Here is a 27374-nt window from a genome sequence, read left to right as displayed (position 1 = left end):
CGACATAATCAACCAGAGAAAAAAAATATACTGGAAAGGATATCTCTGTCCTCGAGGCCGAAACTGAAGGCTGAGGGTTGGGGTTGGGGTTGGTGCCAAGACAGGATACCGCCTCGCCGCCTCGCCTGCCAGGATTTGAGAAAATCAAAACGAATCCCGCCTTCCACCCACTTAGCACTCACCACTTACCACCCTCCTCCCCTGCTCGCTCTCTCTGGTGCCGCTGCTGCCTCTGGTGCCTCCATCCACCATCCACCGTCCAACCGTCCACCAACCACTCATCCCGTCCATCTTATCCCATAGCCACCTGCACCGCAAACCTGCGCTGCCTTTCTCATCCTCCCGCAGTCCACCTCACATTTCGCCTGTATCAGTCGCCCTGCGATCAGTATTCAATTCATTCCATCCTCATTCTTCACCAGACTGCGCTCCCCCTGCTTCGCTGACACCGGCCCACTGTCTGCCAAAAAAAAAGAAGAGAAAAATCGCCCCGTGTCAACTTGTTCCCTGCTCAGTGCTCACGAAAGTCCACCTGCGTTGCCCGCTTTGCGCCGAGAAAAACCTCCTCAGCCCTGCCTGGTTGTGCCACAAGGGTCCCTTGGACATCCGCCACGATAACAACACCTCTCTTTGCTGAAGGTCCTTGTCCCCCCTTGCGATCCTCGTCTCTTCCTCGTCAAGTCCAATTGGGACTCCTCTCGCTGAGCCCGTTCGGTGGCTGTCCTGGGGTCGAAAATTCAAATTTGGTACATACACTCTGCCCCCCGAACTAGTCACTTGCGTCAGCTGCCTCTCACAACCTACCACTAATTCATCTCAGACTGACGGAAATTCTTCTTCAGCAGACTGGCATTACCATCTGCACACCTTAAGATACATCGGTTCCCTTGAATTCTCCCTCATCCGACCGCACCTGGTCGCCGCCCGCCCTTCCTTCCCACCCCTTGCCCCGCCCGCGGCGATCCCACCATGGCCGACCAAAATGAGATGGACCTCGATTCCGTCATTGATCGCCTGTTAGAGGTCAGAGGAAGCAGACCGGGGAAGCAGGTTCAACTGCTCGAATCCGAGATTCGCTATCTGTGCACAAAGGCACGAGAAATCTTCATCTCCCAGCCGATATTGTTGGAGCTGGAAGCCCCGATCAAGGTACATTGCTCCCCCTGCGGATAACGAACCCACGCGCCCTGAACAACTGTCAAAAGCTGACAATGATGGCGACAGATTTGTGGCGACATTCATGGCCAATACTACGACCTCCTCCGCCTGTTCGAGTACGGCGGGTTCCCTCCTGAAGCCAACTACCTCTTCCTTGGCGACTATGTGGATCGAGGCAAGCAATCCCTTGAGACCATCTGCTTGCTTCTGGCCTACAAGATCAAATACCCCGAGAATTTCTTCATTTTGCGCGGCAACCACGAGTGTGCCTCCATCAACCGTATCTACGGCTTCTACGATGAGTGCAAGCGTCGATACAACATCAAGCTCTGGAAGACATTTACGGACTGCTTCAACTGCTTGCCTATCGCTGCAATCATTGACGAGAAGATCTTCACCATGCATGGGGGTTTGAGTCCCGATTTGAACTCGATGGAGCAAATCCGCCGCGTCATGCGACCTACAGACGTATGTACTCTTTTTCCCCTGCAAGGAGGCCGGCGCTTCACTTGTGCTCTGAGTGCTAACTCTGCTAACGCATGATAGATTCCCGACTGCGGCCTCCTCTGCGATTTGCTCTGGTCAGACCCCGACAAAGACATCACAGGCTGGAGCGAGAATGATCGAGGTGTTTCTTTCACCTTCGGGCCCGATGTCGTTTCACGTTTCTTGCAAAAACATGACATGGACCTCATCTGTCGTGCACATCAAGTGGTGGAAGATGGTTACGAGTTCTTCTCCAAGCGACAACTGGTCACCCTATTCAGCGCTCCAAACTACTGCGGCGAGTTTGATAATGCCGGTGCAATGATGAGCGTGGATGAAAGTCTGCTATGCTCCTTCCAGGTATGGCAAAAAATCGTCGAACCCATATTTTGGCCCTGCAGAGTTCGTTGCTGACTCTCACTTGTACCAGATTCTCAAACCTGCCGAGAAGAAACAAAAGTACGTGTATGGCTCCAAGAGCTCAAGCGGGTCCACTACTCCGCCTCGCAAATTCAAAACCTAGTCCCTTCAACTCGGGCTGATTCGATGTCATTGATAGCAGGTTTGGAAGAAGATAGGGTCACCTTCTGGCTTCCCCCTCGATCCGGTCTCGCACTCGACCAGTGTCCTTTCCCTCCGGTTCCGAAGCATGCGACCAACCGCCACTACTTAATATTTTCCACGTTCCCATGAACATCTCATCTTTATGGACCTGCGAAGACTTCCCAATTAGTTATTTTCATCGATACGTTGACCAGCCTCCGACTGCCAAATTTCGGGGTCGGACGCCAGTCACCACCAGTATCAACAATGGCAAAACCAGTCATCACCACAATATGGTGGCGATGTATCGGGTCGATTCGAGGTTCACGGATGAGGTGATCTATTTGTTCTTTTCATGGGCTTACAACGGAAATGGGTTTACGGATGGTGACAGTGTTGTGGAATGGGGTTGTGGTGTCGGGGACGTGGAGAGCGCATTTTTGATCACTCAGAACTTGACCTCCTCTTCCTCCTCCTCCTATTCGGTGTGTACGTGCACCTGTGTGTTGTCTGTTCGAAAGAAGGAAAAGAGATGCTGCTGGAGCGCAGGGCGCAAGGCGAGGCTACTTTCCCCGTTCCAAGTGTACCATGCAAATGATGGTTTTGCTTTCATGCCTTTTCGATGCGGTGATGAAGGATGGACAAGAAAACGCCCACGGAATGATTGAATGCACGGTGCAGAACAAGAATAAAGCAGATCATACCACGCCACACAACGCAGAACAGAACAGTTACGCATCAAGTTAGCAGTTGTATCCGCTCCCTCTGTATCAAGATGGCTTCGACTTGTAGTATGTTTTTGGTATCCCTGTTTTGTCGCTTCTGTCAAGGCCTATTGTTAACTGAGAACACGAGAATATCAAGGTAACTGAGGATCTACGATCGGTTTGGTAGACATTCATTCACCCACTTAAACTACCCATCTTCGAATGCCGTGTCTGATCTGATTATGGCTTAGAACGGGGACTTTCCTCCACCTACATATGACATCCAGAGGCCACCACGACATGTTAGAGAAATAGTCTTCCGAAGACAGAAAGAGCGGAAAAGCAGTCCACATAACGATGGTACGGAGAAACATGGACATCCCCAGTCAAGATTGCTCGGCGCGAGCGACATGAGAGCCGCGCACGCACATACATACACACCCGCAATATAGCATGTACCTAGGGATATAGATGTACTCCGTGTACATAGAATAGGAGACTCGATTCGTTTGCATTGTTTGAGAATTAAGGAGAATCCGGTAAGATCCAATCTCTTTATCTCCCGTCCGAGCGAGGGCAAGGGGGGGGGGTTTGGATGTTATGGTTCATTGTGATCCTCATTGCGATTCTCGGTTCTCGCTCTAATACACCTTGGTTCTGGCTCTGGTTCTTGTTCTTATTCTTGAGTTGCCAAACAGTTTAGTTTTTAGTTTTCGCCTCATTTCGGTTCCATTTTCGTTTCATTTCGTTGTGTGTGTGTGTGTGTGTGTGTGTGTGTGTGTGTGTGTGTGTGTGTGTGTGTCCGCCTTCACTCTTGTCTCCTGCCTACTTGTGCTCCTCAAAAGAAAGAGAGAGGAAAAAAGAATCAAACAAAACAAAACCAAGGAGGGGGAAAAGGAGGGGAAAAGACAGCAAAAGGTAAAGACAAAATAACCCCCCCTCGATCGTATCAGCCAGCCAGCCAGCGAGTGAGAGATTCCCTTTCCTTCCCTCTATATTCTTTCCTCCTGTGTTGAATTCTTATGCTCTATGCAGTGCCCGTACATAGGGAGGAGGAAGAGCAATCGTGGCAGTAGGTAGGTTGTGATTTCGGGGTCGGGGGTCCTTTCTGGGGAGGGCAATCATTGAAATTATGGCTCTTTTTTGGTTGTCTGTGGTTCAGATCAGGGGCAATCGCTTGATTGGTTTGATGCGTGATAGATGGATGAGTGGGTGCATAGCTGGATGAATAGGTGGATGGATTGTTTGATTGCTTGACAGACCAAGGGTGATTGACAGAGGACTATGGGGATTGTGGCTTGACAGACGGATGTACCGGTCGTTGTAGGCTGTCGGCATCACCTCCCCTTTGTCATTATCCATGGTTCGCTCTGCAATCTTTCAAACGTATTGCGCCAGCCATCTGATACCCTCTCCATAGCCCTGCCTCATGACAACACTGCACATAAACACCTCGATCGGTCTGATTCCCTCGAGGGGCACCTTGCCCTTCCCCGTAGTCTGGTACAGACCCAACTGATGTCTCAATTCATCCTCCGACACGGCATCCGGGTGATCGATCTTGTTTCCCAAGATCAAAAACGGCGTCTTTGCGAGGTCTTCCATTGCCAAGAGAGCGTCCAGTTCTGCTTTGGCCTCGGGCAGACGTTCGTGGTCCTTTGCGTCGACGAGGAAGACAATGCCCGATACTTCGGGGAAGTAGTCGCGCCAGAGACGGCGCGCTGCGCAGGATTCAGCTCATCTGCCGTCGAAGGAAATGAGAGCCAGGTGGCGTGTAACGTACCTTGTTGGTGACCACCCAGATCAAAGGTTGTGAATCTGTTGTTGCCGATGGCGAGCTCTTCGGACGCTGTACCAGAAGTTTATCAGTCTCTACTGTCGGGTTGAGGCTCAAAATTTCAGGGCAGTACCTACTGGGATGTAATGTAGGCTGAAGGATTGCGACCCGGTCATTCTGTAAAATAGCACACATCGTCAGCACGCGCGTGCTCCACAACCGAATATGTCTGAAACTGCAGCTCTTTGAAGATCATGGTGAGGGTCGACATCCCCGACACTCTGGCCATGCCCGATTCGCTCCATATCCATTTTCGCACCACATCATATTTCCAGAGGTTATTGCTTCTGTGTCTGCTCACCTTCAACATGTGTAATAATGTCGTCTTCCCTGCATTGTCGAGACCGAGGAAGAGGAGTTTGGCATGCTTGTTGAGAAGGCCCAGAGAGGCGAGGATATCGTAGACTAGAATGATAAAGCCATCAGGTCAGTTTGTCCTCTGCGCAGACGCAGGAATGGTGTGGCACATACACCAGTTGATGATCCACATGTCAGCAGCTTTGAATGTGTTGGAGGTGTTTGTTGTGATAATGCAGTCACAGAACGGGCAAGAAGGGCGGATAACGAGAATAAGAATGATGGAGGCACTCGGCCAGATCTCACGGCAATAGTGAGGTGACGGGTGCCACCGTATGAAAAGTTCCTAAAAGAGGAAGATCCCCAAGTACGCGGAGTTGGTCTTCCGTTGAGGCCTTTCACGTGATGGTATTGACACGTGACTCTGCCAGCTCACGAGACCACATCAAACCCTGGTTCGGAAGAATGGGCTGAGGACTTGTTGTCCGGCAAAGCTGAACGGAAAAGGAGAGGTACATTTACAACAACACTTCTTTTTGCTTGGTGCATATCACGCTCTACAATCGAGTCTGTCACTCGAGAGAGCCATTCTGATATTCTGGGGACCATGCTGATGGTCATGTCACATATTTACAACGCAAGATTCGCCTCCTCGCGATGTACGCCAGTGCTATGCATAAAAGGTCCTGTGTCCTAAAACCATTGTCTGCTACGAAATAGGTATGCGGACTGTGCAATGACCCATTTCGCTCCCGCCAACCCCGTCATAAAGTTCGTCATACTCGAGCGCGAAACCGCACCGATATATGTTCAAAAAGGCTCAAGCGAGCCCGAGTAGAAATGGAAGACAAATAAACAGTATATGTGTCGAATGTGGGTTTGGTGAAGGGAATCAAAGCGACAGCACCAGCTGGGTCTGTTGTCCGATACCGTAGCCTTTTGTTCGCTCGGCACATTCGAGACCAAGCTCCTTCATTCTTTCCGCTCCACGACCTGGAACTGGCTTGCGTCCGGCTTGTTCTTTGGCCGCTTTACGACAGTGCTGACGCCAGTATTTTTCTTTGCGCTTCTGCCGTTTCTTTTCAAGCCCGGCCACAATGTCGACCGGGCCGCGAACGTGCATGTCCGGACGAGGGGCTTCCTCAACGGCTGGTGTGACAGCCCCAGACGCGATGTTGGAGATGGAAGGACTGCCAATGTGGAAGTTTTTGAAGAATGGATTAGGAGTGTCTGGGAGGGACGCTGTCCGCTCCATAGTCGGACGTTGAGCGAGTCCTCTCGGATTGATCCTGGTTGGAATGCCCGCGTTCGTAGGCGAGCCACGAGGGGAGCGCAACTTGGCTGACGGGAAAGGTGACCTGAACCTGGTGGGGGAATGGCCAAACAATTTTCGGGGCGGCGGCGACCGTGCATTCGCGTGCTTCAGCGGCGGGGAGCGGTGAGTGCTGCGACCTACTCTTCCACCAAATGCAGCACGAGGTGGAGAGGGTGAATGAGCGATTGGCATGGTGAACGATGGCTTTCGGCGTCCATGATGCTCCTCGTCAAAGTCAGCAAACCCATCCTTGAGCCATCGCGGGCCCTCCGAGCTATGCTGTGACTCGTTGAGCTCTTCGTCATCAGTATTTTCTTCGTTGTCTTCCGGGTCAGTGGTCGGGAAGCTTGGATCGATGTCCTGTGGGATGGGGATGTGTTTCTCCCGCTTCTTCTGCTCGCGGCAAGAGATATATGCGGCCTCTAGGGGACGATCCTCATCAAGAGTCCCACACACAAAGTCGGTACTGTCCGGTAACTCCGGGGTGCCGGGTCTCATTTTGGGCACCTTGGAGGTATTGTTGCGACGTCTTCCAGCTTGCCTGATCATCGAATGGAGGGGTGGGGTGCTCGAACGGGTCAAAGACTCGACAGAACTGGCTTCGGAATGTCGGCGTGCACTGAAGTGACTGATATTGAGATGTTCATTGCTCGTGGCCGCGCTGGTGTTGGAAGGAGCCCAAAATCGATATTCAGAGCCGCCATCGCTTTCTTCGTCGGAGCTGGCAAAGCCTCCTTCATCGTCCGATTCATTGCCACCATCGGAGCCATCATCAGATGGGGCGAAGTCGTCTTCGTTGTCATTGTCCTCATCCTCAGATGCATTTTCGAGCTCCTCCTGCTCGCGTTCTTCTTCCTCCGCCTCCTCTTCCGCTTCTCGTCCAATTTGACGGATACGGTTTTCCTTTTTCATACAATCATCAAAGGTGAGCCTCTCTTTGTGGAAGTCAGGTTGATCAACCCATGAGTCAGTCTCGTCCTGAGATGTACCAAACTCATGAAAGGTCGCCTTTAGAGAGGGCGGGCTAGGTTTCGGTTTTTCGTGAGTAGGCATCTTGGCTGTGTCGGCGGAGCGGCCAGAGAGGTCGACAGACTCGGTCGAAGTGGATTTGCGTCGGACGGGTGCAGGAGACGGTCGACGTGCGTTCTTTGATTCGGTCCGTAATTTGGAGGGAGAGCTTTTGATCTCGTTTGGGCTTGTTCGCGAAGGACAAGCAAAGCTGATCGCACACTTTCGCTTGGGAAGCTCGGGTTGATCAGCTGCTGGCTTTTCCTTGCTTATTATTACGCTGTCTTTGCTCTTTTCCGAGTCCGTGCCGCCGCAAGCAAACATGATGCAGCGTTTACGGCCCAGTGTCTTCTCAACTGCTGCTTCGCCGACGTCTGCCACGGCTTCCTTATCGACCTTGGTTATCGGGGCAATTATCACTTTGGGGTCGGTTTTCTGGAGACTGAGGAGTGGGCCGAAGCGTCGTGAAGGTGGCGGCGGACTGGGTGTTGCTGACCGCGTCTGACTGGTGTCTCCATCACTCGTCAACTCGGCGGTCGAAGGCATGCTCGCCGTGCTGTGAGAGGAGGTTGTTGACAGCCCACGCTCCGCCATGTTATGGGTATCATCTTCGTGCTTGGATTCGGCCAGGATGGCACGGGTCAAAAGAGACTCGCGACGAGGGTTTGGAGGAGCATTGGATCGGTGGTAGAGGGCCTCTCGCGTGGGAACGATGGTCAGTGGAGATACTTGATCGTCCGGTGGTTCGTCCGCATCTGCACTGAGCTCGTCGTCACCGAGAGGAACTGTGGGGGCATTGGACAGACTGAACATCTTGAGTAGACTCTGCATGGCTGAGCTACTTCGGGTGACGTCCATCTGATGTTTTTGGTGATGTGCCATCTGGACTGCGAGCAGAACAGACGAGCCGTGAATATGGAATTATTCAAAGAGATTGCAGGAGATGTCTCCCACAGCCCGACACAGATGGCAATCAAGTTCAGGCAGGAAGGCTACCAACACAGGTACCTGGCTGGCACTGTGCTGTTGGCACGGGAAAATGGATTAGGGTTGGCCCACAGGGACCGCCGCTGTTATAAATTAGACTTGGACATTTTGTGAATTGTGGACAAGTCTATTCCTCTGAACACCAAGGGAGTGGAAGAGCGTAGACACAGGAGTCTTCGGAGAGAGAGGTAGTTGGTGAGGCCTGCGGCGCGGTTGGTGGCGTTCTGCGGTATCTTGGAATTTTGCGAGAGCGCAACTTGGGGAAATGCGGATCTGGACAGTGTGAGTGAGATGCGGGTATATGAATTTCAAATTGAGAATAGATTGCTTACGAGATGAGCTGGTCAAGAGACCGAAGATGCTGGATGAGAGGAGCAGTAGGAAGAAGGCGGATGTAGGATGGCAAGGGCGGAAAGTGGTAGTTGGCCAAGTACCGTGTGGTAATCACAGGTGGTGTGCTTCTACCTTCGTAGGGAGCAGCCGGGTGGCGGGAGGGGGAGAGGGAAGAAAAATTTGGAGAGGGAAGAAGGGTGACAAAGGGCGACGGTGAAGAGGAAATGGGTGAAAGATGAGGGAAAAGACGCGGGCCGCCGGAAAAGCTGCCAGCGAGAAGGTGGGAGGAGGACGACACCAATTATGGTGGTAATGGAACCCAGATGGGATGGATGGATTGATGGCGAGAGAGAAATTTGGAGAAGAAAAAGATTTGTGAGCAGCCAAACACAGACACACACACACACAAAGAGAGAGACAGTCAGCGGCCAGCAAACCAGCCAGAAGATGCCAGGCCAGACGAGACCGAGGAGGGGCACCAACAAGAAGGAGGCCCAGGGTCTCGTTGTTGGGGAGGTTTCCCTTTAGTACTTGGTACAAGTACCCAGCTTGCCTGGTACCTAAAGTACCTAAGAGCCTACCAAGCAACCTACTGGTAGGCGCAATCTTAATATATGTCTTTGTTACCTGTCCCTAATTTGTAGGCGCCATTGTTGATTCTTTGACTCGCCATGGGCATGTGGCTCCCCCCAAAAAAGCCAACAAAATCCCACCTCACAGCCCGCCCGCCCACTGCCCACTGCCCACCGACGGCCGACCGGCGCACTCACTAATTCTCAAACGGCAACTCGTCCAGATCTCGGACTTGGTCTCTCCCTTGTTGATCAATCCTCCCTGCGGCAAAGGCGCCCCATGTCTGCACTCGAAACCATACATTTGACCTCACCCTCGACACGGACATCCAACCAGTAAAACGGCCTTCGCTTTTCATTAGGGAGTAGGCTTTTCGCCTCCCGAATTATCCACTTCGTGGTCCCTGCGGCCTTGTGCGCTGGTGAAATTGCCCCCCTCCACAAATGGGTATCGATCGTTGTCAATGCAGTCGTCGTGCTAATGCAAGAATAAGAGAGGGAAAATAATGACAAACTACTGCAGGGTACTTGAAGGAGAGTCTGTGCCTCATGTCCTAGGATCGATAAAGAGGTTCTGGTACACCGCTTTGCACACAGGCTGTACGGGCTCCAAAAACGAAGACTGCTAAATTTATATGCTTGTGTACCTCACAGCCCATGTTGATCCGGCCACATGGGCAGCCCGGTGTGTGCTGGGATAGGGCATGTCTCGCGAGTCGGGCAGTCGGGCAACGGAACCTACCTAATACCAGCACTACCAGCAAGAAACGCTGGCCTGGTGTTACTGCGATTGGCATGCCCATCCTGCCCACCTTCGCCACGGTCAGATCATCTTTATGGTGACATGTCTCCAAGGGTACCCTTTCCGGGTGCACCTCTGGGATGGGGGCAATTCCCATGGACCCTTATGGTTCGTGACTGGTACATACCTAGGCCAGTTCTGCAGGCGTCATGACCAGCAATTTTCACCGTTGGTTCCGTCTTGACGCAATATGACCAGAATGCATGTCGGGTTCTAACGCGTCATCTCAGCACCTATCCAACGGGAACGCGTTGTCATTTCCTAGCCATTATTGTGGTTGGTACAGCGATCAAACACTTCCACCCAGCACGAACTGCCGTGGGGTCGATGGCGCCTGCTGTCCCGAAATCAAGTTCTTGGACATTCTACCCACATCATTGACGGCTTGACCTACAGTAGAACTGCTTCATGTCGTTTTCACTGCTACCGAACCACTTGGCCTGTGCAACGAAGCCAATCGCAAACCACATGATGGCTTCATACGCCTCACCTCGATTGGCTACCAGACAAGTCTTGCTCACGATGGAACATGAGTGATCTGACACCTGTGGGAGTGTTTCGAAACTAAGTATTTCTTGTTGTATAGCGGTCTCGGTTTCTTAATACGACATCCAACTTGGTCCCTGACGTGTTCATACTACCAAGACTAACCTTGGTAGTCCCACGCGCGTCATCCTTGTGCCCTTCCCTGCATTTGTTTGTATTTATTATGCCCCAGGCTGAATGCCGCCCTCTTCCGTCAGCTGACATGACGTCAACCTCGAAGCCTCCCGAGACACGCACACAAAATCCTTGGACTGTACCAGTAGGGCAACGGGAAAAAACCCAAAGGATCTTCGAATCAACACCATGCTGGAAGATGACCCTCGGATGCTCACAGGATTCAGGGGAAACTCTTTCTCGTGTTTCCATTTTGCGGGCCGCACGGCTCGACCAGGTCTTACCGCTGCAGATACGGATCCAAGTGACAAGGGCCACATCCTGTTCCTCCAATCTCTCCTTTTCCCGCAAGACCTTCAATCATGACATGATCCTCTGACAGTGCAGTACCGCATTGGGTATATTGTTGAGGCTCGTCCCCGCTGCTCACAAAGGGGAGCTGCATGAATACGATGCAGATGTCCGGAAGGTAGAGCCAGTCAGATCCAGGCGCTATCGTGTTCTTCGCTCGGAGGCTTTTCCAAATGCATTATTTGCAGAGATCTCTTCACCTGATGCAGACACCCACTGCGGAAAGCATTCGCATGAAACGATGGACCACTTTGCATCGTCCGACGGTGAACATGCGGTCTGTGCTACGATGCTCCCTACAAGAATGATTCTAGAAGCATATACGCCGGTGACACCAAAGCAAACCCTGCTGAAGCACAGGGCAACTTTGGCCATCTGGCTGACCACAAGAACTTTCGACAGTTGGCGATGCATGCATTCGCAGCAAGGGAGAGTTGAACATGGTTGCGTGTAGCGTGTAGCGTGATCTCCTCACAGAGGTCGACAAAGCTGTGCTGCAGCTATGCAAGAAGTTTGTTCATCTACAGTGTGGGGAGACCTCGATAGCTCCATTGACAAGCGAATTTCCTCCACACTATGAATTCATAGACGAGGCCGCCAAAAGCCAGTGGGTAATAAGAGACCACGACTGCAGAACTGCAGACAAGGAGAACCGTGGGATATCACAACAATTATTCACAGTACCAAATGCAAATTGTCAGTGGCCTGGAGGAAGGAGTTCTGGATCTTCAACTGAGGATTGTCAATGAGCGAGACCAGGGGCCGCGCACGGTCAATGGGGCAAAAGGTGGGTCTGGCCCACAGCCCCACCAAAGAACGGACATTTTTACTATGAGGCATTTTCGAGAAGCCAATCAAGGTAGAGACCCGATCGGGTCTAAATGGAGACTAAAAGAAGGCTAATGCAACAACCGCTTTGCAGAAAAAGCACAACCACCAGCTTGTGACCGTCAAGTCCGCCACTCACCGACCGAGGTTGTTTTTCCTGCCCCTCCACGCACACATTCCAATCCTTTCTCCCGTCGCGACAAGACATCTCGGAAGAAGGAAACAAACAAACAACGAGTCATGTTCATTGTTCTTTGCGATATGCAGCCTTGGCGAGCTGTTGACTGGCTTTCGTCTCGGGTGGCCTGGATTTGGCCTGCCATCGCCTACGACTAAAACGGAGGAGCTGTCGCTGATTGCCGACAGACCTGTGACCGGCGCTTAACGCCTCCCAATAGAAAAGCGAGGATCTTTTTGGCATATTGTCCTTCCGCATCGAGTAACCTCTGTCTCGACTTCATTCTCCAACATGACCGTAAAATGCAACCAAAAGGTCAAGACCTGCTTCCAACGTTTTATTTTGTTGTCCTCGGCTTCTCATATTCTCTTCTGACTGGAACTCGGAACTCTGATCGAGTATCACGCTGAACCCCGCGAGAGTGCCCCGTGCACCTTTGTGACCGGGACAGGCGAGCGCCTATCAACGTTTGTCCTGACATATTCGGTACACACTCATAGTGTCTTTCATCGGAAGGAATGAGTAGAAGTTCTCGCCCAGCCGTGCTCACGAGACCGCGGTTCGCCGCATGCAGGCGGGTGTTTGCAGAACGGAGGGGTTCACAGCTAAGAACACCAGCGCGAACCATCCAAGCAGTCTGCGAGATACTTTTGTCAAGTGTTCGTTGACAACGTTCGAGGGGAACTGTGACCTGTGTCACATGAGACCATTCCTATCTCACCGCACTTTCTCCTGGATGTCGAGTTTCGAGAGGTGCATGCCCAGGCCCATGTCCCCAGACCTTCGGGCCGGGCTAAAGTCCCCCGACTGCGCCCCACGGGGTCTTTACAGACTCTTGGCCTTTCGCAGGTTCTGGATAGGATCCGAAAAGATCGACCCAGGATGACCGCGCAGGAGCATTGTGTACGGAGTATTACTCGGTGGGTGCAGTGACAAGCTCAGTGGCGATGATCTCCAGCCTAGACCCAGAAACGGCTGGCTGAATCTGATAAGATAAAATATGGACCCTATTAGTGCCTAGGCATTGCAGTATCAAAAGGGTCTTGGGCGCTTGAACCTGAGGAATCATCTTTCTCTTTGGTTGGAGGCTTCATTCATCGTTGAAGCGGCCCCGCCCAGCTTCAGGAGAAATGTCCCCTATTGAGCAGACAAAATATTGAGAACCTTTTGAGGAGTCCTGAGGATGATCTTTAGGGAAGAAAATCCAATTCTTGGTGGTGGTTATTCTTTCCTCCCGTCCCCATCCGATCAGCCTGTCTTCCGCCTCGTCCTCGCGCGAGTGACAGCATCGTCATCCCTTTCAGAAGCAAAACACCTCATCTGCGTTTTGAAATTGATGATTGAAACGCCTTCCGCGTAAGAGGGGAACACCAAGCTCTGAAATGATGCAGATCACAATCCCGTCTGAGATGTTTGCATTTCTATAGCGCGGTCTTGGGACTTGGCACGGCGCCTTACGCAGCGGCCGCGTAGACGAGGCTGAGTTGGAGCCTTGGCCCTGAGGACCTCGCATCACCTCCCCTGTCCTTCTTACACCTGCCGAACCACTGACCCTTTCTACCTAGTCATTGACATACGACATCGAGTGACCCTGGATTTCTGAACGCGTCTCCCCGTCGCCAGACCGTCGGCACTTCAAGTTTTCGGAGACTGCAAGAGATTCCCTCAACTGGCCAACCAGATTTCTTACTACAACTCCCAAAGACTGTTTCAGTTCAGCTGAAGGGAGCTTCCGGCATTCAAAGTAGCTGCGAGGAAAGCTTTGGCCCGCTACCAACATCAAATCGTCAATAATGTCTTCCCTGGAACCGTTCATACAGCCGCCAGAATCAGCAGACGATGATCCCATCATCCACCCTTCGCTCCAGCGGTACATCCATTCGCTTCCCGACTCACAAACCAACTATGCACGCTTCTTCTCCGCCCTGCTCATCCCGCAACAGTCTCACGCGCAATTCTTCATCGATCTGAAACAGTTTCGCGAGCAGGCCACCATCATCTACCTACTGGCGCCGGGCACCTCTGAGAACTACCGCCAGGTCTCGCAGAAGTTTATCGGCTCGCGGTTCGCGCACCCGTGGTGTCGTGTGCAGAGCGACTTCGGCAAGGGGTGGCGCGGGGCGAGCTGGTTTGGGAACTCAGGAGGGTGCGCCCCCCAGGTAAATGAGCGGGTGAGGAAGGAACAGGACCGGCTGCATAGGCTGCTCGTCCCGATTTGGATCGCGATGAGGAGGAGGATGTTTCCCGGAGAGGACGTCGTGTACCAGTGGGTCGCGAAGGAAGACGAATGGGAAAGTGCAGCCGCGGAGGAGGAGGAGAAGAAGAAGAAGAAGAAGAAGAAAGCCGCCACGGCAGTGAAAGCGGAATCCATTAAACCGCCGCCGCCTGCTGCCTACCCCGAACTGGGCTTCGCGACCACCAACTCTACAACGCCATCGAGAACGATGACGATGATGACGACGACGACACCACAGGATACCATGCATCCCGAAGGAGCAGCGGCCGCCTCCAAGCTATTCCTGGGCGTGGCCGTCACGGGATTCATCATGAGCGACAAGCGCATACAGAAGTACGTCGAGAAGAAGCTGTTCAAGAAGTAAATGAATACTTGCTCCTGGACTCGGACTTCTTGAGGCGAACGAATGATCTCAGTGAGGGCCCTGGCACTGACCCGGAACCAGCCACGCCGCTTGCCAGCTACGCATCCATGGAGCGGGACATGAGACTCGATGGTGATGGATCATCAGCGACCTGATATTGCTCAGCAGAGCTTGTTCTCGCCTGTCCTAAGCGAAGCACGAAACCACCAGATCAGCCTTGTAAGATATGCGCTTCCACGGCTCTGGTGCAATTGACGTCCGATCGAGCCGGGAATCGGGATAGGGAGAGAAGCAAATCGGACCAGCAAAACCCCTCGCAATGTCCATCGGCATTCAAGATCGATGCTTGCTTTTCGTCTGGGCCACACAGTACATAATACACATATACCTCAGACATTTGCCTCGACAGATATACCGCATATGCTGCCCAGCTAGGTCGAGACTGAAGCTCTCCTCGGCGATGTGTTCAGACGGACGTCCTGAACCGACATGAAAGGTTCACTACCGGTGATGGTCCCCACGGCCTAGCGCGCTGTCGAGGACTGCCTCTTCCTCTTTCTCTCCATCTTCTTTGGCTCCCGTTCATCGACCAATCATTTCATCCATCCCTCACGGCTGCAGAAAAGCAAGCGACGTCGTCGGAATCCGTCTTGTTGGAAAGGGGGAGAAGAATGATACGCAAACGGGCCTGGCCTGGCCTGACCCGGCCTATGGCAGCAGAGCAGCACCAAATATCGGCTTATTTGTATGAAGGAGAAGAAGAAGTTCGTGCATGGGCTGGCCAAGTTTTGAAAGGGGGGTTTTGCACCGCGTTCCCGAAAAGTCTATAGACGCAATATATACGTATACTCTACGCACTGTGGTAAACCATCGTTTCTCACGCATAAATACAAAGTGTTTTACCACCGTCGTCGTTGGCCGTATCATCATTATTTATCCACCCACATCCACGCCGTCCTGTGTCTTTCCCAGACATACCCCCGACTCCATCACCTGCGCACGACAAGGTAAAAAGAAGCCCCTTCGTTGTCCCAGTTGGCAGTTGAGCCACACTCCGAAGGCACCACAACGACGACATATAATCGCCCGGCGGGTCTGCATCTGCCCCCATCTACGAAGGAAGGCCCTGCGGAGCGAACGGTACGATCCGCACGCGTGGCTCTTTGAATTCATCTTCGCCTTCATCTGCTGTCTTCCGTCTCCCCGGTCCACGCCCTCCGCCAAACTGGGCCTTGCCGTCGGTCTTCCATTCCGTGGCCACTGGATCGCGGCGTCGCGTCGAGCTGGCGAAATAGGCCGGTTCAGCCAGTGAGTGGCTCGATCTGCCTTCGATCAGCAAAGCCAGAGGGCAGTGCGCCCTTCCCTAGAAGTAACGCTCTCTGCCCCGCCTTCATTATATGGAGTACATTGGCGCAATGCTCCTGATTCGCAGATTAGGATGTCATGCCACTCTTTGATGTAGTCGTGGGATTTTGGCAACGTCTCGATTCCGACTTCGTCGTAGAGGACTCAACGATGATAGATGACCGTTCGTGGGCAAAGAACTTGTTAATCCTGAGGGCCGAAGTCGTTCTTACGTCTTGGGCCTCCAGCGAATTGGGCCGTCAGGCGTTCTCTTTTGATCCCGGGACCATCCACATAGGCTTTTGATGGTGGGAGCGGTCGGGAGTTTTGAAGGCATGCCGAAGGCTAGCATTATGTCTTAGGGTCACTTGCGTGGTCCGTACAGCGACATTTAACCATACCTGGAACAAAATTTCTAGGGCTTTTAGGATCATCATCCTCAAGAAAGCCGAAGCCACTCGTAAGCTTGATCCTTCTGACAGCACGCGCCATGATTCAAGAAGCGGTCCTCGACCTCTTGTTCGGAGGCGATTGGTTCGAGCAGGTTGAGTCAGTTTCCTGCTCCAGGCTATGGCAGGTCATAGCAATAGAATGGACAAGCACTAGCTGCAAGGCCAAGCTGTACAATACTTCGAGTGGGATTGGGGCCCTTGGGCGTCCGAACGGGGGAGATGATATCAAGGTGGCATACTGCTTCGAGGCAGTTGCGGAGTCACACTGCTGGTTTGGCACTTTTCAAACACGTGCAAGGTTGAAGATGGCTTGAGTTCGCACAAGATTTGTTGGTTTATACAGATCGGCGGGTATACACTAGAAATACTACGAGTCAAAAGACGTCATACTTTCTCCCAACGCGTGCAGCCTGCGACAACACTATCCGAGATATTTGGATCCCTGTATCACATCGCCGAGGCAGCGTCGTCGAGCAAACACGAGGCACAATCAAGCCGCGTCGTTCCGTCTGAGGTGGGGGAGATATGGTGTCTCCTTTCTTCGTCGGCGCGGGGTCGTTCTGCGATGCTGTAGGGGCAGCGATGGGATCGAGTGTGGCCCTTTGCTTGGGGCTTTGCTGAGGCGGCTGAGGATTCGAGGTTTTCTTGTTGCACTACAGTCACTTCATAAGACTCGAGTTGGTCATGGCTCAGAGCGACGTACAGGACGTTTGAGGATCGATCCGGCAACCCCGACGACCCTTGCGAGGAAGTCGAGGAAGCTCATGGTTGCTGAATAGCCCTTTAATTAGTGTGACCGAGAGAGGGATGATGGGTGATGTTTGGATCTCTCTTTTATACTGGTTTGACCTCCTCGTCCACCTACATGATGCAACTGAAATGACTGATCTCTGGGGGCTCTAGACGTCCATCATGTCTCCCAGTGAGGCACAGAGCACGCAGCCGGCTCTGCCATATGCGAAAGGTACACTGGCCATCGTGGCTGCGCATTGTTGGCACTCTTGTATGAAGCATAGCCATGCTATTCGCTCAGCGGCCTTGGTCTCTCTCCATGGCCGAAGAAGACGGTTGTGGCGGGGTTGAAGCTCTGATGCTCGTCACTCAGTGTGACCTCAATCTAGAAAAGGATTGTTGCATGACAGACAATAGACTAGCACAACGTCCTGCGCAGGGCAATGTGCATGTCTCCCCAACTGTGGTGGTGCTTGCGGCAAACGCAGTTGGAAATCTGGCGGCGCAGTTTGTCCCGCAATCGGACCGGATTAAATCAGCTCCGTGATCACGTGCAACTCCTCGGCCGATTTCCACTGTGAATCGGCACTTAGCCTCCTAGCCTCCCTCTCTCCCTCCTCCCGCCCTCGCACTCACCTGAGGTTCCAAAGGAAATTATGCAGACTGGTATAAAGTGGTGAAATTCTTTCGCTCGTGTCATTTTGAACTGTCGGCCGCGTCTGTTCTTGGCCAGGTAGCAAATGCTGCCATCCGTGCGGGGTCTTCAATCCATTTGTGCTTCAGGGGTTCAGCCTCGTCACGCTGCAGATCAGTGCAAGCTCTCCCGTGCAACCTCACTCTTTTTAACCACTATTTCTGCACCAATCTCTCATGTCCGTTTGTCATCGATGGGGAGTCCCTGCGATCTCTGTTCTTTCTAATGGAAAGTGTTTCGGCCGGGGGCAGCACTGACCAACAACACTGAGATGGGGTTCCCCACACAACAACACGAGCAGCGGGGTACCGCCACGGCAATACATGGGGCACAGAGAAAAGAGGACCAGGATGAAGAATGGGGACTGACCTTAGCGCCACCGGCTCCAGTGTCGGTTCCTGCAGATGCGGGGAATGATGCTGGGGTCTGTCATTGTTTGTGCTCTCAATGGACACTTGCACACGAAAACATGTGAATACTCACCATATAGTAATGGGAAGGGCTAGCAATCTGGATTCGAGGCCTTAATCCCTCCTAACCATCCTCAACATCTCATCTCTCACACCGCATCAACCATGACATCCTTCTTGCTGCTAGGCAGCGCCCTTCTTGCGGCGAGCTTCTTGCTATATGTTTGCTTATTCGTCGGCAAACGAGGCCGCAATTTTCCAGATGGTATATCCAACATTCTTCCTACTGCAAGTTTACATTGCTAAACAATCTGACGTAGGGCCGCCAACATTGCCCGTCATTGGTAACTTACATCAGCTCCCCAAGCAGAAGCTCTACCTTCAGTGAGTCTCCTCGCTCTGCCACATTTCAATCTGACCACCCTAGATTCACTGAATGGGCCAAGAAGTATGGCGGCTTGTATACCATTAAACTGGGACCTGGTACTGTAGCTGTTCTCACAGACCGGCGGATCATCAAACAACTTTTAGAGAAGAAGAGTGCCACGTCCAGTAACCGTCCGCCGAATGAAGTCGGCCGGATTATTGGCGAAGGCGACCATGTGCTTCTCATGAATAACACGCCCACTTGGCGGGTGATGAGAAAAGTCATTCATCAGGACTTTACAGAAGCCTTGTGCGATAAAGAGCACACCAAGATTCAACAATCGGAGATGGTCCAGTTGCTTCATGACATGCTCGAAACCCCTGAAGACTGGGGTAATCATCTCAAGAGGACTACCAACAGCATCGTCATGAGCGTGGGTAAGTGCAGCCTACTTAGTCCCTGAGGACTGACGGGCTCTGGTAGGTAGAGATGATGCTGACGTTTGTCATTCGGGCCAGTTTATGGCATTCGCTCTCCATCCTCTAAGGCAGCTCATATGGAAAGACTCGAGGCGCTGCTCCAGAAATGGGCCAGGATACAGGAATTCGGAGCCACTCCGCCCGTCGACATTTTCCCTTTCTTGAAGGCGATCCCAGAAAGATTCCTCGGCAACTGGGTGACCCGAGCCACAGTGGTCCACGATGAGATGCACACACTTTACACCGGCCTTTTGAACTCGGTGTTGAAAAGACGACAGGCCATTGGATCTCAGCACACTGTCCTGGACCGGTTACTAGATCAGCAAGAGAAGACAGGGCTGACCACTCACCAAATCACTTTACTCGCCGGTGTCACCATCAAGGGAGGCTCCGACACCTCAGCTTCGGTGCTCACCTCCTTTGTACAAGCCATGGTGGTGTACCCGGAGGTGCAGAAAAGAGCAAAAGCCGAAATCGACTCGGTGCTAGGCGAGGACAGGGTTCCAGAATGGTCTGACTACAACAAGCTGCCGTACGTAGCCCAGATCGTCAAAGAATCCCACCGCTGGCGACCTGTGGCTCCTCTCTCGGTACCACACGCTCTTTCTGAAGGTATCGTATTATCGTCCTTCAAATTATGGCCTGTTCAGCCACTGATAGGGTTTCTGTGCAGATGAATGGATCGACGGCAAATTCTTGCCAAAGGGCACAATATGCTTCGTCAACGTCTGGGGCCTTCACCACGACGACGCGAAATTCCCCAACCACGAAGTCTTTGACCCAGACCACTACAAAGGCCGCACGTTGCTCGCTGCAGAGTACGCCAATTCCCCTGACTACGAGAACCGCGATCACTATGGATATGGTATGTAATGCCGAGCTTCCTTCCCTCCCAGCGCGCTGATTTCTTTTCTGTGTTCTGACCAAATTTCCCAGGCCACGGTCGCCGCCTGTGCCCTGGCATCCACCTGGCGGAGCGCAATCTGTTCCACGCCATCTCCAAGATCCTGTGGGCGTTTGACATTGAGAAGGCGACCGACCCGGCGACCGGCAAGCCTATCCAGCCCGACACCGACGTCGTCACGGGGTACAGAGAAGGCCTGACCGCGTGCGCGTACGACTTCCCCGTCAAACTCACGGTGCGGTCCCAGGCGAGGCGTCAGGCTATCGAGAGGGAATACAGGGAGGCCTGTGCCAATTTCTTCCCGCAGTATGAGAAGGTCGGTCTTGAGACTTGTTTGGAATGACCCCGCTGTAGGTATGTAGCCTAGGTAGGTACGTATCTGGTGGACCGTTTTGGAGTTGGGATGGATCATGGCCTCGAGCGTTGCCCGTTGTGCAAGTGTCCTGCAAACTCAATTTATATATAGCTATACTAGCACTTGGCCGGCATCTCTCGGCCTCTCTCCATCTAACCTTCTCGCTTATGTTGTCACCATAATGATACTCTGCGTATTGTCGGTGACTATTCTGTGAAATATCAATTCGAGACCTCAACATCCACCAGACAACGCCGTCCCTTGGGAGCAATGTTAAACCGATCTTCCATTTCCATGTCCCAGTCCGTCATGTCCGCATTCAGAGTCAGTCGCAGCTTCCTAAAGACCTTGCTCACAGCCAAGTACAATTCCGCTCTGGCCAGATTCTGACCGATGCAGTTGTACGGGCCCAGTGAAAAGGGGGTGAGCGCCGCGTTCATGTCCTTGACGTTCGAACCGTCCTCGAGCCAACGTTCTGGCCACCACTCGTCCGGGTGGGGATACAGCCGGGGGTCCCGGTGGTGGACGTAGTTCTGCATGCCGACGAAGGTGCCCTTGGGCAAGACGTATTTGTCCACCGTCAACGGCTCATCCAAGACACGGGGTAAAGTCGACATGATGGTAGGGTAGACGCGCATGGTTTCCTTGATGACTGCGTTCAAGAACGGCAGGTCTTTGAGGTCATTCAGGGTCTCGTTGCAGGTCTGCAGCTCTTGTCTTAGACGGTCTTGTCTCTTGTGGTCGCGCGCGAGAGAGTATATCAGGTAGGTCAGCGTGGTGGAGGTTGTGCCGCTGCCGGCAAAGGCAACGGCCATCATGTCGTCCACAAGCTCTTCCTGGTTCATTTTGCGGCCCAGGTAGGTATCTTCGTTGACGATCATCGGTGTGGTCATGAAGCGTTGTCGGACATCTGAAGCTGCTTCGTTCTGCTGGAACTGCTCCACCAAAGTTCTCGTCATTGATTCCCACACGTCCCATCCTCTGTAGGACTTCCCGATATTGCCCGGGATGTGCTTTCCAAGAGATCGAGTGATGAATGGGAGAGCAGCGCGGACTTGGATCGCTACGGCGCTGGAGTCCATGGCCCTGAGCAGCGTCAAAGAATCCCCTGCCGGCGAGTCTCCGTAGTGACGATTGAAGGCACATTTCAATATGACTTCCAGGCTGAAGAGGCCATCGAGGAGGAAAACGTCAGCAACAGTTTTGGATGACTGGTTCCCTGCGTGTGAATTCATGATACGCCTCACCAACACATCGGCTCTGTTGGCAATAAAGTCCTCATTTTCCAAGACGGCCTGTTGAGAGTACGCTGGGTTTTGCAGTTTTCGGCGTCCAGAGTGTGCCTCTTTGTTGATGATAGTAAAGAGATTTCCGGGACCAGCTAGTTTAGTGTCCTCGTAGAAATGATGTGTCTTATTACTGCCCTTTTGGCTATATATTTGGCGGTAAGCGGTCCATTCGGAGATGGATACCTCGTTGGTTCCTATCCGAACGACAGGACCGTACTTGTCATGCAAACTCCGCAGTGTCTGCTTCTCCGTCAGCCAACCCTCTGCACCGAAAAGGGTTTTGTCTCCAATTAGGTTCATACCTGGGCTCTGTGAAGACCTGCTTGAGCGGGAGCCATGTAGGCTCCAAAGACTTTTGCAAGCCATGGTCCTGGGACTGATGCTATTGGGTGCAGAAATACATTGTAGATTGTCTCAGCTTGTCGTCAATTTAGGTGCATCGCATGAACAATATCCGGCCTCACCTGAAGAATAAACCTGGCCACCACAAAGATTGCTATAGCTAGACCTAACAGCCGGAACTTCTTTCCGTTCATAGTCTCATGGGACAGCTCCCTGCCCGAGGTCTGGACGGCCTTGAAGAACGACATTTCTACCCTGGGGCTTGTTGTTGCGCCAGCCATGCACTCTGTCGCTTTGATTCTTGAATGAGAGATGCTGTTACGCCTCCGCAAATAGCGGACATGTAGGACGGCGAGGCAAGCAATTGCTCGCCATGGGTATATATTTGCAAGTCTCTGGCACTCCCACAGGTCAAATCTCTGGACGGCTCCATGGGGGGATGGGAACCTTGACAATCCATAGTCGAAACAGTTATCCGAGGTGCAGCGTTGAGGAGTTGAAGTGAAGGGGTAGTGCGTGGTAGGCGCACATACCAACGTTGTATGGGGAAAGCTTTGCGGATCCCCAGGTCCTAAACATGCCAGAACGTAGGGCAATAGACTCCACGGATATGAGTGCGATGGAAAGCTGATGCCTCATCATTTGTGAGTTCCAAAGCACGCAAGAGAGGAAGATCAACGGCTAGACATCAATTCGCACGAGCATTGTGAAGAAGGCTGAGCGAAATGTCAAGAGACTCAAGATTTTCGTCTCTGCATGGGCTTCAATACGTAAAGTAGTCTAGTTGTCGTTGCCGCTAGGAGGAATCTCTCCTTCACTTCGGCCTAGGTATTCCTTCATAGGCTTACCCTGCACCTCAACCGGCTGTGAGTCCTGCAAGATGTAGACAACCCTGGTCCAGTCAGTCTTACTTGGGTTCCTCCAAGCGTGGTTGGTGCCCCGTTGCACGCAGACATCGCCCCGTTGCAGGAGCTGCCGTTCGCCGGAATCGAGGATCAGCTCGATGGAACCTTCGACCACAATCCCATAGTCCAAACTCCTGGTCCGATGCATCATGGATTCAAACTCGGGAGCAAAGTCGACAAATCTCAAGACCGTCCCACTGGGGTTGACGATGCCCATCTTTCCTGAGTTGATCCGCTGGTCGTGTTTCTTGATGTCGATATCGTTGTTCATTGAGACGGGAAACTCAGACGTGGTGAAGACCTCGTGGAAGGTCATGCCCCCGCTGTCGATCGAGCGCCATTTTGCTGGTCGTTTCTCTTGAATGGTTGTGTCTCCTGTGGATGGTTTGTGGCCGGTAATGTATGCTGTCAATCCAGGCAGATCTGTGGCCAATTGGGCTTCAGTAGGAGGACGTGTTTGTGAAGTCATTCTGCTATTTCCACGACAAATGCATAAAGGGTCGAACGGGTATGGAGTACTTCACCTCGGATTTTATTGTTCCAGAACTCGTTTTTCATATCACCGGATGTGAGGATACGGTTGCAAATCTCCACCGGGCTTTCGGGGGGGTTTATTCGGAACATGGCCATGGCCCATGGATGATCGACGCCGCCTCCTGGCGGCGGGGTCCCGGAACCCCATGCTGGGCCGCTCGGCTTCCTCGATCATCTGCAAAAGCTGGAGGACCCACGCCGGGCCTTGTGGTCAGCTACAAGACACCATGGAAATTCCGGTAACTCGGGATGGGCAATGATGTCGTCGCCGACGGCCTAAATAACTGTTGAGATCAGGTCCACCCGACATTGACACAAAACTGTACTCCTCCAGATCACTCTCCAGTACCTCTGGCAAGGCAATCATGGGTAACTGCCTCCCAATAGTGAAGCATTCACAGACCGGCTGCTGACAGCTTCCCAGGTATAACACCAGTACACTTCTTTTCTCACGGTTCAACCCGCATGCTCGAGGCCGACACCGAGGCCGGAGCCTATTGGACCAAGTGCGGAGAAGAAGCCCTCGCTCATAATGTCAAGGGACTCGTCATGATGGTACGTCTCCACTCATAGGAAGACTTTCTAGGTATCCGTGTCGTGATAACTCGCTTGTTTGAGAACATGACGCTGACTGATGTCCTCGCTCAGGGGGCGCACTGGGCCTGCCTCGGCGACAAGATCGAAGTGGCCACCAACCCAGCCCCAGGCAAGAGCTTCTGCCCATTCTCCAGTCCAGCATTGTACAAGGACTGGAAACCGAACCCAGACCTAGCTACGGCCGAGAGATGCATATCCATGCTCCAGGCTGAGGGCTTCAACGTCGGGCCCAACCCGGACTTCACCTGGATCCACGACGTCTTCATGATCCTCATCCGCATGTTCCCGGACCATACCAAGTGTCCGCCGGTGACCATCATCTCGACCAACGCGCGATACGACCCGTGGTACCACGTCAAAGTTGGCGCGACGCTGCGCCCGCTCAGAAAGGAAGGATACTTGCTCATCGGCACGGGCGGCGCGGTCCACAATCTCTACCGCAACGCCTGGACGGACATGCTTCTGTACCGGGAGTCGTTGGGCCAGGAGCGTCCGCCCGAAGCATGGGCCCTCGATTTCAGACAAGCCACTGAAGACGTGGTGACCAAGAATCGCGGCCCGGCTTTGAGAAAGGCCATGGTCCGTCTTATGCAGCACCCGGCGTATCGCGAGGCCCAGGCTACTGATGACCATTGGATGCCGGCACTGTTCGCGGCTGGTGCGGCGGGCGACTTCGAAGACGAGGCCGAGCCTAATATGCTGGCTGCCGAGACGTGGGAGCTCGTCAACATGGCAAACTCGCAGTTCACGTTCGGTCGTTATAAGGATGAGAGGGAGAAGATGTTCCTAGGACGACAGGAGACGGAGAAGTTGCCTCACCCCAGAATGGCGACTGTGGCTGCCTGATTTTGCACTGTACGTAGCGGTACGCGTTACCTTCAGCTTTAATTTTGCCAAGGGATTCTACAGCGTAGAGCAAGGATACCATGCTTGGATTCTTCGACAGAACTTTTGGAATGTAAGCTACCGTGAAGAACGACGGGAAAGCAATTCGCTGAAGCCCTTATTTTATGCTTATCCGTATAGAGTGTGCCAGTCACGAGGAAGGCAGCAGGTTGATCGTCGAGATCGTTGCGGTAGCGACTTACACCACCAGCACACATCATACCGGTATACGTGGCATTGGTTGCGTGAGTCATCTCTATGCAGGTCTCTCCAGCAACGAAAACGCCAGGTATATTGGTGCTCTCGAAGGGAGGACGCGCCAAAGCAACAGTATCAGTTGGGGAGAGCTCAATCCCTAATTGGGACAAAAGTCGTGGTGCCGCGGGGGCAGTCGGTGGTTTATGAAACAAGAACGCCATGTGTACCGCCGATGGAGAACCATCCTCGTTGCGGACATGAACGTATACACCCTCTTTTCGGCGACCAATTTCACGACTGGTCCTCTGTCGACGCGCATGCGGTGAGCGGCGCAAGTATCCAGTGATCGCAGTGGACGTTTGGAGGCCCGTTAGTGAACACGGTCGACCACCTTGGGCTGGGAGCTCCTTTCAGTGGCGGACTACCGCGTTTTACCCGTGGCGAAGACATGCAATGCAACATCGTAGCCATCTCTGCCATCATTGGGTTGAAGGAGGGATAGCACAGAAGAACCCCCTTTGGCAGCTCTCTGCGTTCGTAGCCATCGCAAAACAGGCATTGATATCTGGAATACGTCGGTTAGCAAAACCTAGGCTATTGGGGGGCAGTCCCAATATCAATGTGCTAGGAAGGTCGTACATATTCGCGGGCCAATTCTCCGCATAACCCTCAAGATCGGGCTGAAGGTCATGCACGCCTGTTGCAAGGACAATGCTCCTGCCCTGCCAGCATCTTCCTTCAGCGCCCATGGCGACGAAACTCGAAAGTGCCTCAGCTGTTCGAGCAACATCGACGACTTCGGCCCCTACGAAATTGGTGTTCTGGCACCTTCCAATTTGCTTCCGAGGCAGGTCGTAGAATGAATGTGGATCGGTATGATCTCGGCTTAGCACCGCATGGATGTGTTTTGCACCTTTATTTCGATGCTTTTGATGAGTGAATACGACACAAGAGCGGTTAACTTGACCGAGACCAAGTGCAACACTAAGACCTGCGGCCCCCCCCCCTCCGACAATAAGACAATCATAAGTCATTGTTCGGCTGTGCGAAAGCTCATGAAGTTGGGGCCCCGTTGGCGCACCACTATAGATATATATGAGAGCCTCTCGATTCAGGACGGAGAAATAAAAACTTGCTCACCATCAAAATTGAATGAGCCCCCGAACCACCGCGGCAAAAAAAGGGTTGCAACCCTGGCTTTGCGTACTGAAGGACAATATTCATCACTGCTCTATTCAGTGGCTAAGCTGATCAATATCTCCACGAAGCTATCACCCTTCGGTGCCCTTCGTTCTTGACACTCGACAACGCTGTGGAGGCCGGATGTTCGGTGACATTCTGTTCTTGATAGATTAGCCAGATTAACAGGACCAAAATTCTCCCAAGGTTCGCTCCTTTTGCTTGATAGCTGTGTATCACAATCAAAAAGAGCCGTGGAGTTACCATCGCCTAGTTTCGGCATGGTTGTTCGCTGCCCGCGGCTGGAATCGTCCAAGAGATGGAACAAAGCTTCACTCGAATGCCTTGCTTGGCCGCCGGAGGACTCCGTTCTTCAGTGACTCAATTGTATCTAGCTGTAACAGCATGCTACAAACCAGGTCGAGGTCTTTTCAAGCCTATTGACCTCAGTGTCAGTTCTGAATAGACAGTCAGACAACTTGAACCGCTTTGGCCAGCACTGTGATCTCTCTGATCGAACGATCTCGGCTAGCCAGCCTCAGGATCGGCCAACCCGATTTCTCTGCCAATTTGGGCAACCCTTGGTCCGAATGAATCTGTTCGTTCAGGCTTCTCTGTGTTCACGAAACGGCGTCAGAAGCATCAGAATTGAAGAGCTTGCTTTGGATCTTGATGCGGGCCTTGTTAAGTCGGTCGACATCACCACAGATGTGGCACTACAGCTTGCTTGAAAATTCACTTTAAAATACCTTTACAAGTCGAGAAACCAGATCTGGATGAAGTGCTGACAAGGATGCAAAATTCCCGACAGTGTAACTCGTTGAATCCGGCTTCTGTTTCCTCGTATTCCGCAATAGCAGTCATGGTTGTATGTGTTGGACCGATCTAGTGGTCAATAGTTGATCGATTGAGAAGGAAGAGAAGTTCTGTCTGTGACAGTAGAGGCTTTGAATAGTAGCCGGTGCCGTACCGGGTAGTGCCAAGAGATCCAGGAAATATCCGAATCGGGCTAGTCCAACGGTATGAAGCAGGTCAGACCGGGTCAG

At 52.6% G+C, this 27374-nt stretch overlaps 9 protein-coding genes across 9 annotated transcripts; 4 read left to right on the top strand and 5 right to left on the bottom strand.

The window, feature by feature from the left end:
• Window positions 1-969: 969 nt before the first annotated feature.
• On the top strand, window positions 970-2167 carry A1O5_02567 (serine/threonine-protein phosphatase PP1; the record flags this gene model as incomplete). Its single annotated transcript, XM_007743181.1, has 4 exons — window positions 970-1149; window positions 1225-1626; window positions 1705-2004; window positions 2075-2167. The coding sequence occupies 4 exons, from the start codon at window positions 970-972 to the stop codon at window positions 2165-2167; spliced, it is 975 nt and encodes a 324-aa protein (XP_007741371.1).
• A 2107-nt stretch (window positions 2168-4274) lies between these two features.
• A1O5_02566 (small COPII coat GTPase sar1) lies at window positions 4275-5221 on the bottom strand (the record flags this gene model as incomplete). The annotated part of the gene is made up of 5 exons (XM_007743180.1): window positions 4275-4615; window positions 4678-4743; window positions 4809-4848; window positions 5033-5136; window positions 5203-5221. The coding sequence occupies 5 exons, from the start codon at window positions 5219-5221 to the stop codon at window positions 4275-4277; spliced, it is 570 nt and encodes a 189-aa protein (XP_007741370.1).
• A 699-nt stretch (window positions 5222-5920) lies between these two features.
• A1O5_02565 (uncharacterized protein) lies at window positions 5921-8182 on the bottom strand (the record flags this gene model as incomplete). Its single annotated transcript, XM_007743179.1, has 1 exon — window positions 5921-8182. The coding sequence occupies one exon, from the start codon at window positions 8180-8182 to the stop codon at window positions 5921-5923; it is 2262 nt and encodes a 753-aa protein (XP_007741369.1).
• A 5673-nt stretch (window positions 8183-13855) lies between these two features.
• A1O5_02564 (uncharacterized protein) lies at window positions 13856-14662 on the top strand (the record flags this gene model as incomplete). Its single annotated transcript, XM_007743178.1, has 1 exon — window positions 13856-14662. One exon carries the CDS (start codon window positions 13856-13858, stop codon window positions 14660-14662), a length of 807 nt encoding a protein of 268 aa, XP_007741368.1.
• Window positions 14663-18459: 3797 nt separating this feature from the next.
• Window positions 18460-20387, top strand: A1O5_02563 (uncharacterized protein; the record flags this gene model as incomplete). The annotated part of the gene is made up of 6 exons (XM_007743177.1): window positions 18460-18559; window positions 18615-18678; window positions 18722-19098; window positions 19180-19752; window positions 19814-20005; window positions 20077-20387. The coding sequence occupies 6 exons, from the start codon at window positions 18460-18462 to the stop codon at window positions 20385-20387; spliced, it is 1617 nt and encodes a 538-aa protein (XP_007741367.1).
• Window positions 20388-20620: 233 nt separating this feature from the next.
• Window positions 20621-22278, bottom strand: A1O5_02562 (uncharacterized protein; the record flags this gene model as incomplete). The annotated part of the gene is made up of 3 exons (XM_007743176.1): window positions 20621-21928; window positions 21991-22101; window positions 22153-22278. 3 exons carry the CDS (start codon window positions 22276-22278, stop codon window positions 20621-20623), a joined length of 1545 nt encoding a protein of 514 aa, XP_007741366.1.
• A 532-nt stretch (window positions 22279-22810) lies between these two features.
• Window positions 22811-23404, bottom strand: A1O5_02561 (uncharacterized protein; the record flags this gene model as incomplete). The annotated part of the gene is made up of 1 exon (XM_007743175.1): window positions 22811-23404. One exon carries the CDS (start codon window positions 23402-23404, stop codon window positions 22811-22813), a length of 594 nt encoding a protein of 197 aa, XP_007741365.1.
• Window positions 23405-23934: 530 nt separating this feature from the next.
• A1O5_02560 (uncharacterized protein) lies at window positions 23935-24912 on the top strand (the record flags this gene model as incomplete). The annotated part of the gene is made up of 2 exons (XM_007743174.1): window positions 23935-24024; window positions 24118-24912. 2 exons carry the CDS (start codon window positions 23935-23937, stop codon window positions 24910-24912), a joined length of 885 nt encoding a protein of 294 aa, XP_007741364.1.
• A 693-nt stretch (window positions 24913-25605) lies between these two features.
• On the bottom strand, window positions 25606-26192 carry A1O5_02559 (uncharacterized protein). Its single transcript, XM_007743173.1, has 2 exons — window positions 25789-26192; window positions 25606-25714 (listed from the first exon to the last, which is right to left on the bottom strand). The coding sequence occupies exons 1-2, from the start codon at window positions 25937-25939 to the stop codon at window positions 25629-25631; spliced, it is 237 nt and encodes a 78-aa protein (XP_007741363.1). The 5' UTR covers window positions 25940-26192; the 3' UTR covers window positions 25606-25628.
• Window positions 26193-27374: the final 1182 nt, after the last annotated feature.

This window comes from Cladophialophora psammophila (assembly GCF_000585535.1).
Source record: "Cladophialophora psammophila CBS 110553 chromosome Unknown aczJe-supercont1.3, whole genome shotgun sequence".
Lineage (NCBI taxonomy): Eukaryota > Fungi > Ascomycota > Eurotiomycetes > Chaetothyriales > Herpotrichiellaceae > Cladophialophora > Cladophialophora psammophila.
Note: the sequence above shows the minus strand (reverse complement) of the source record. Positions and strands in the feature narration are given on the sequence as shown.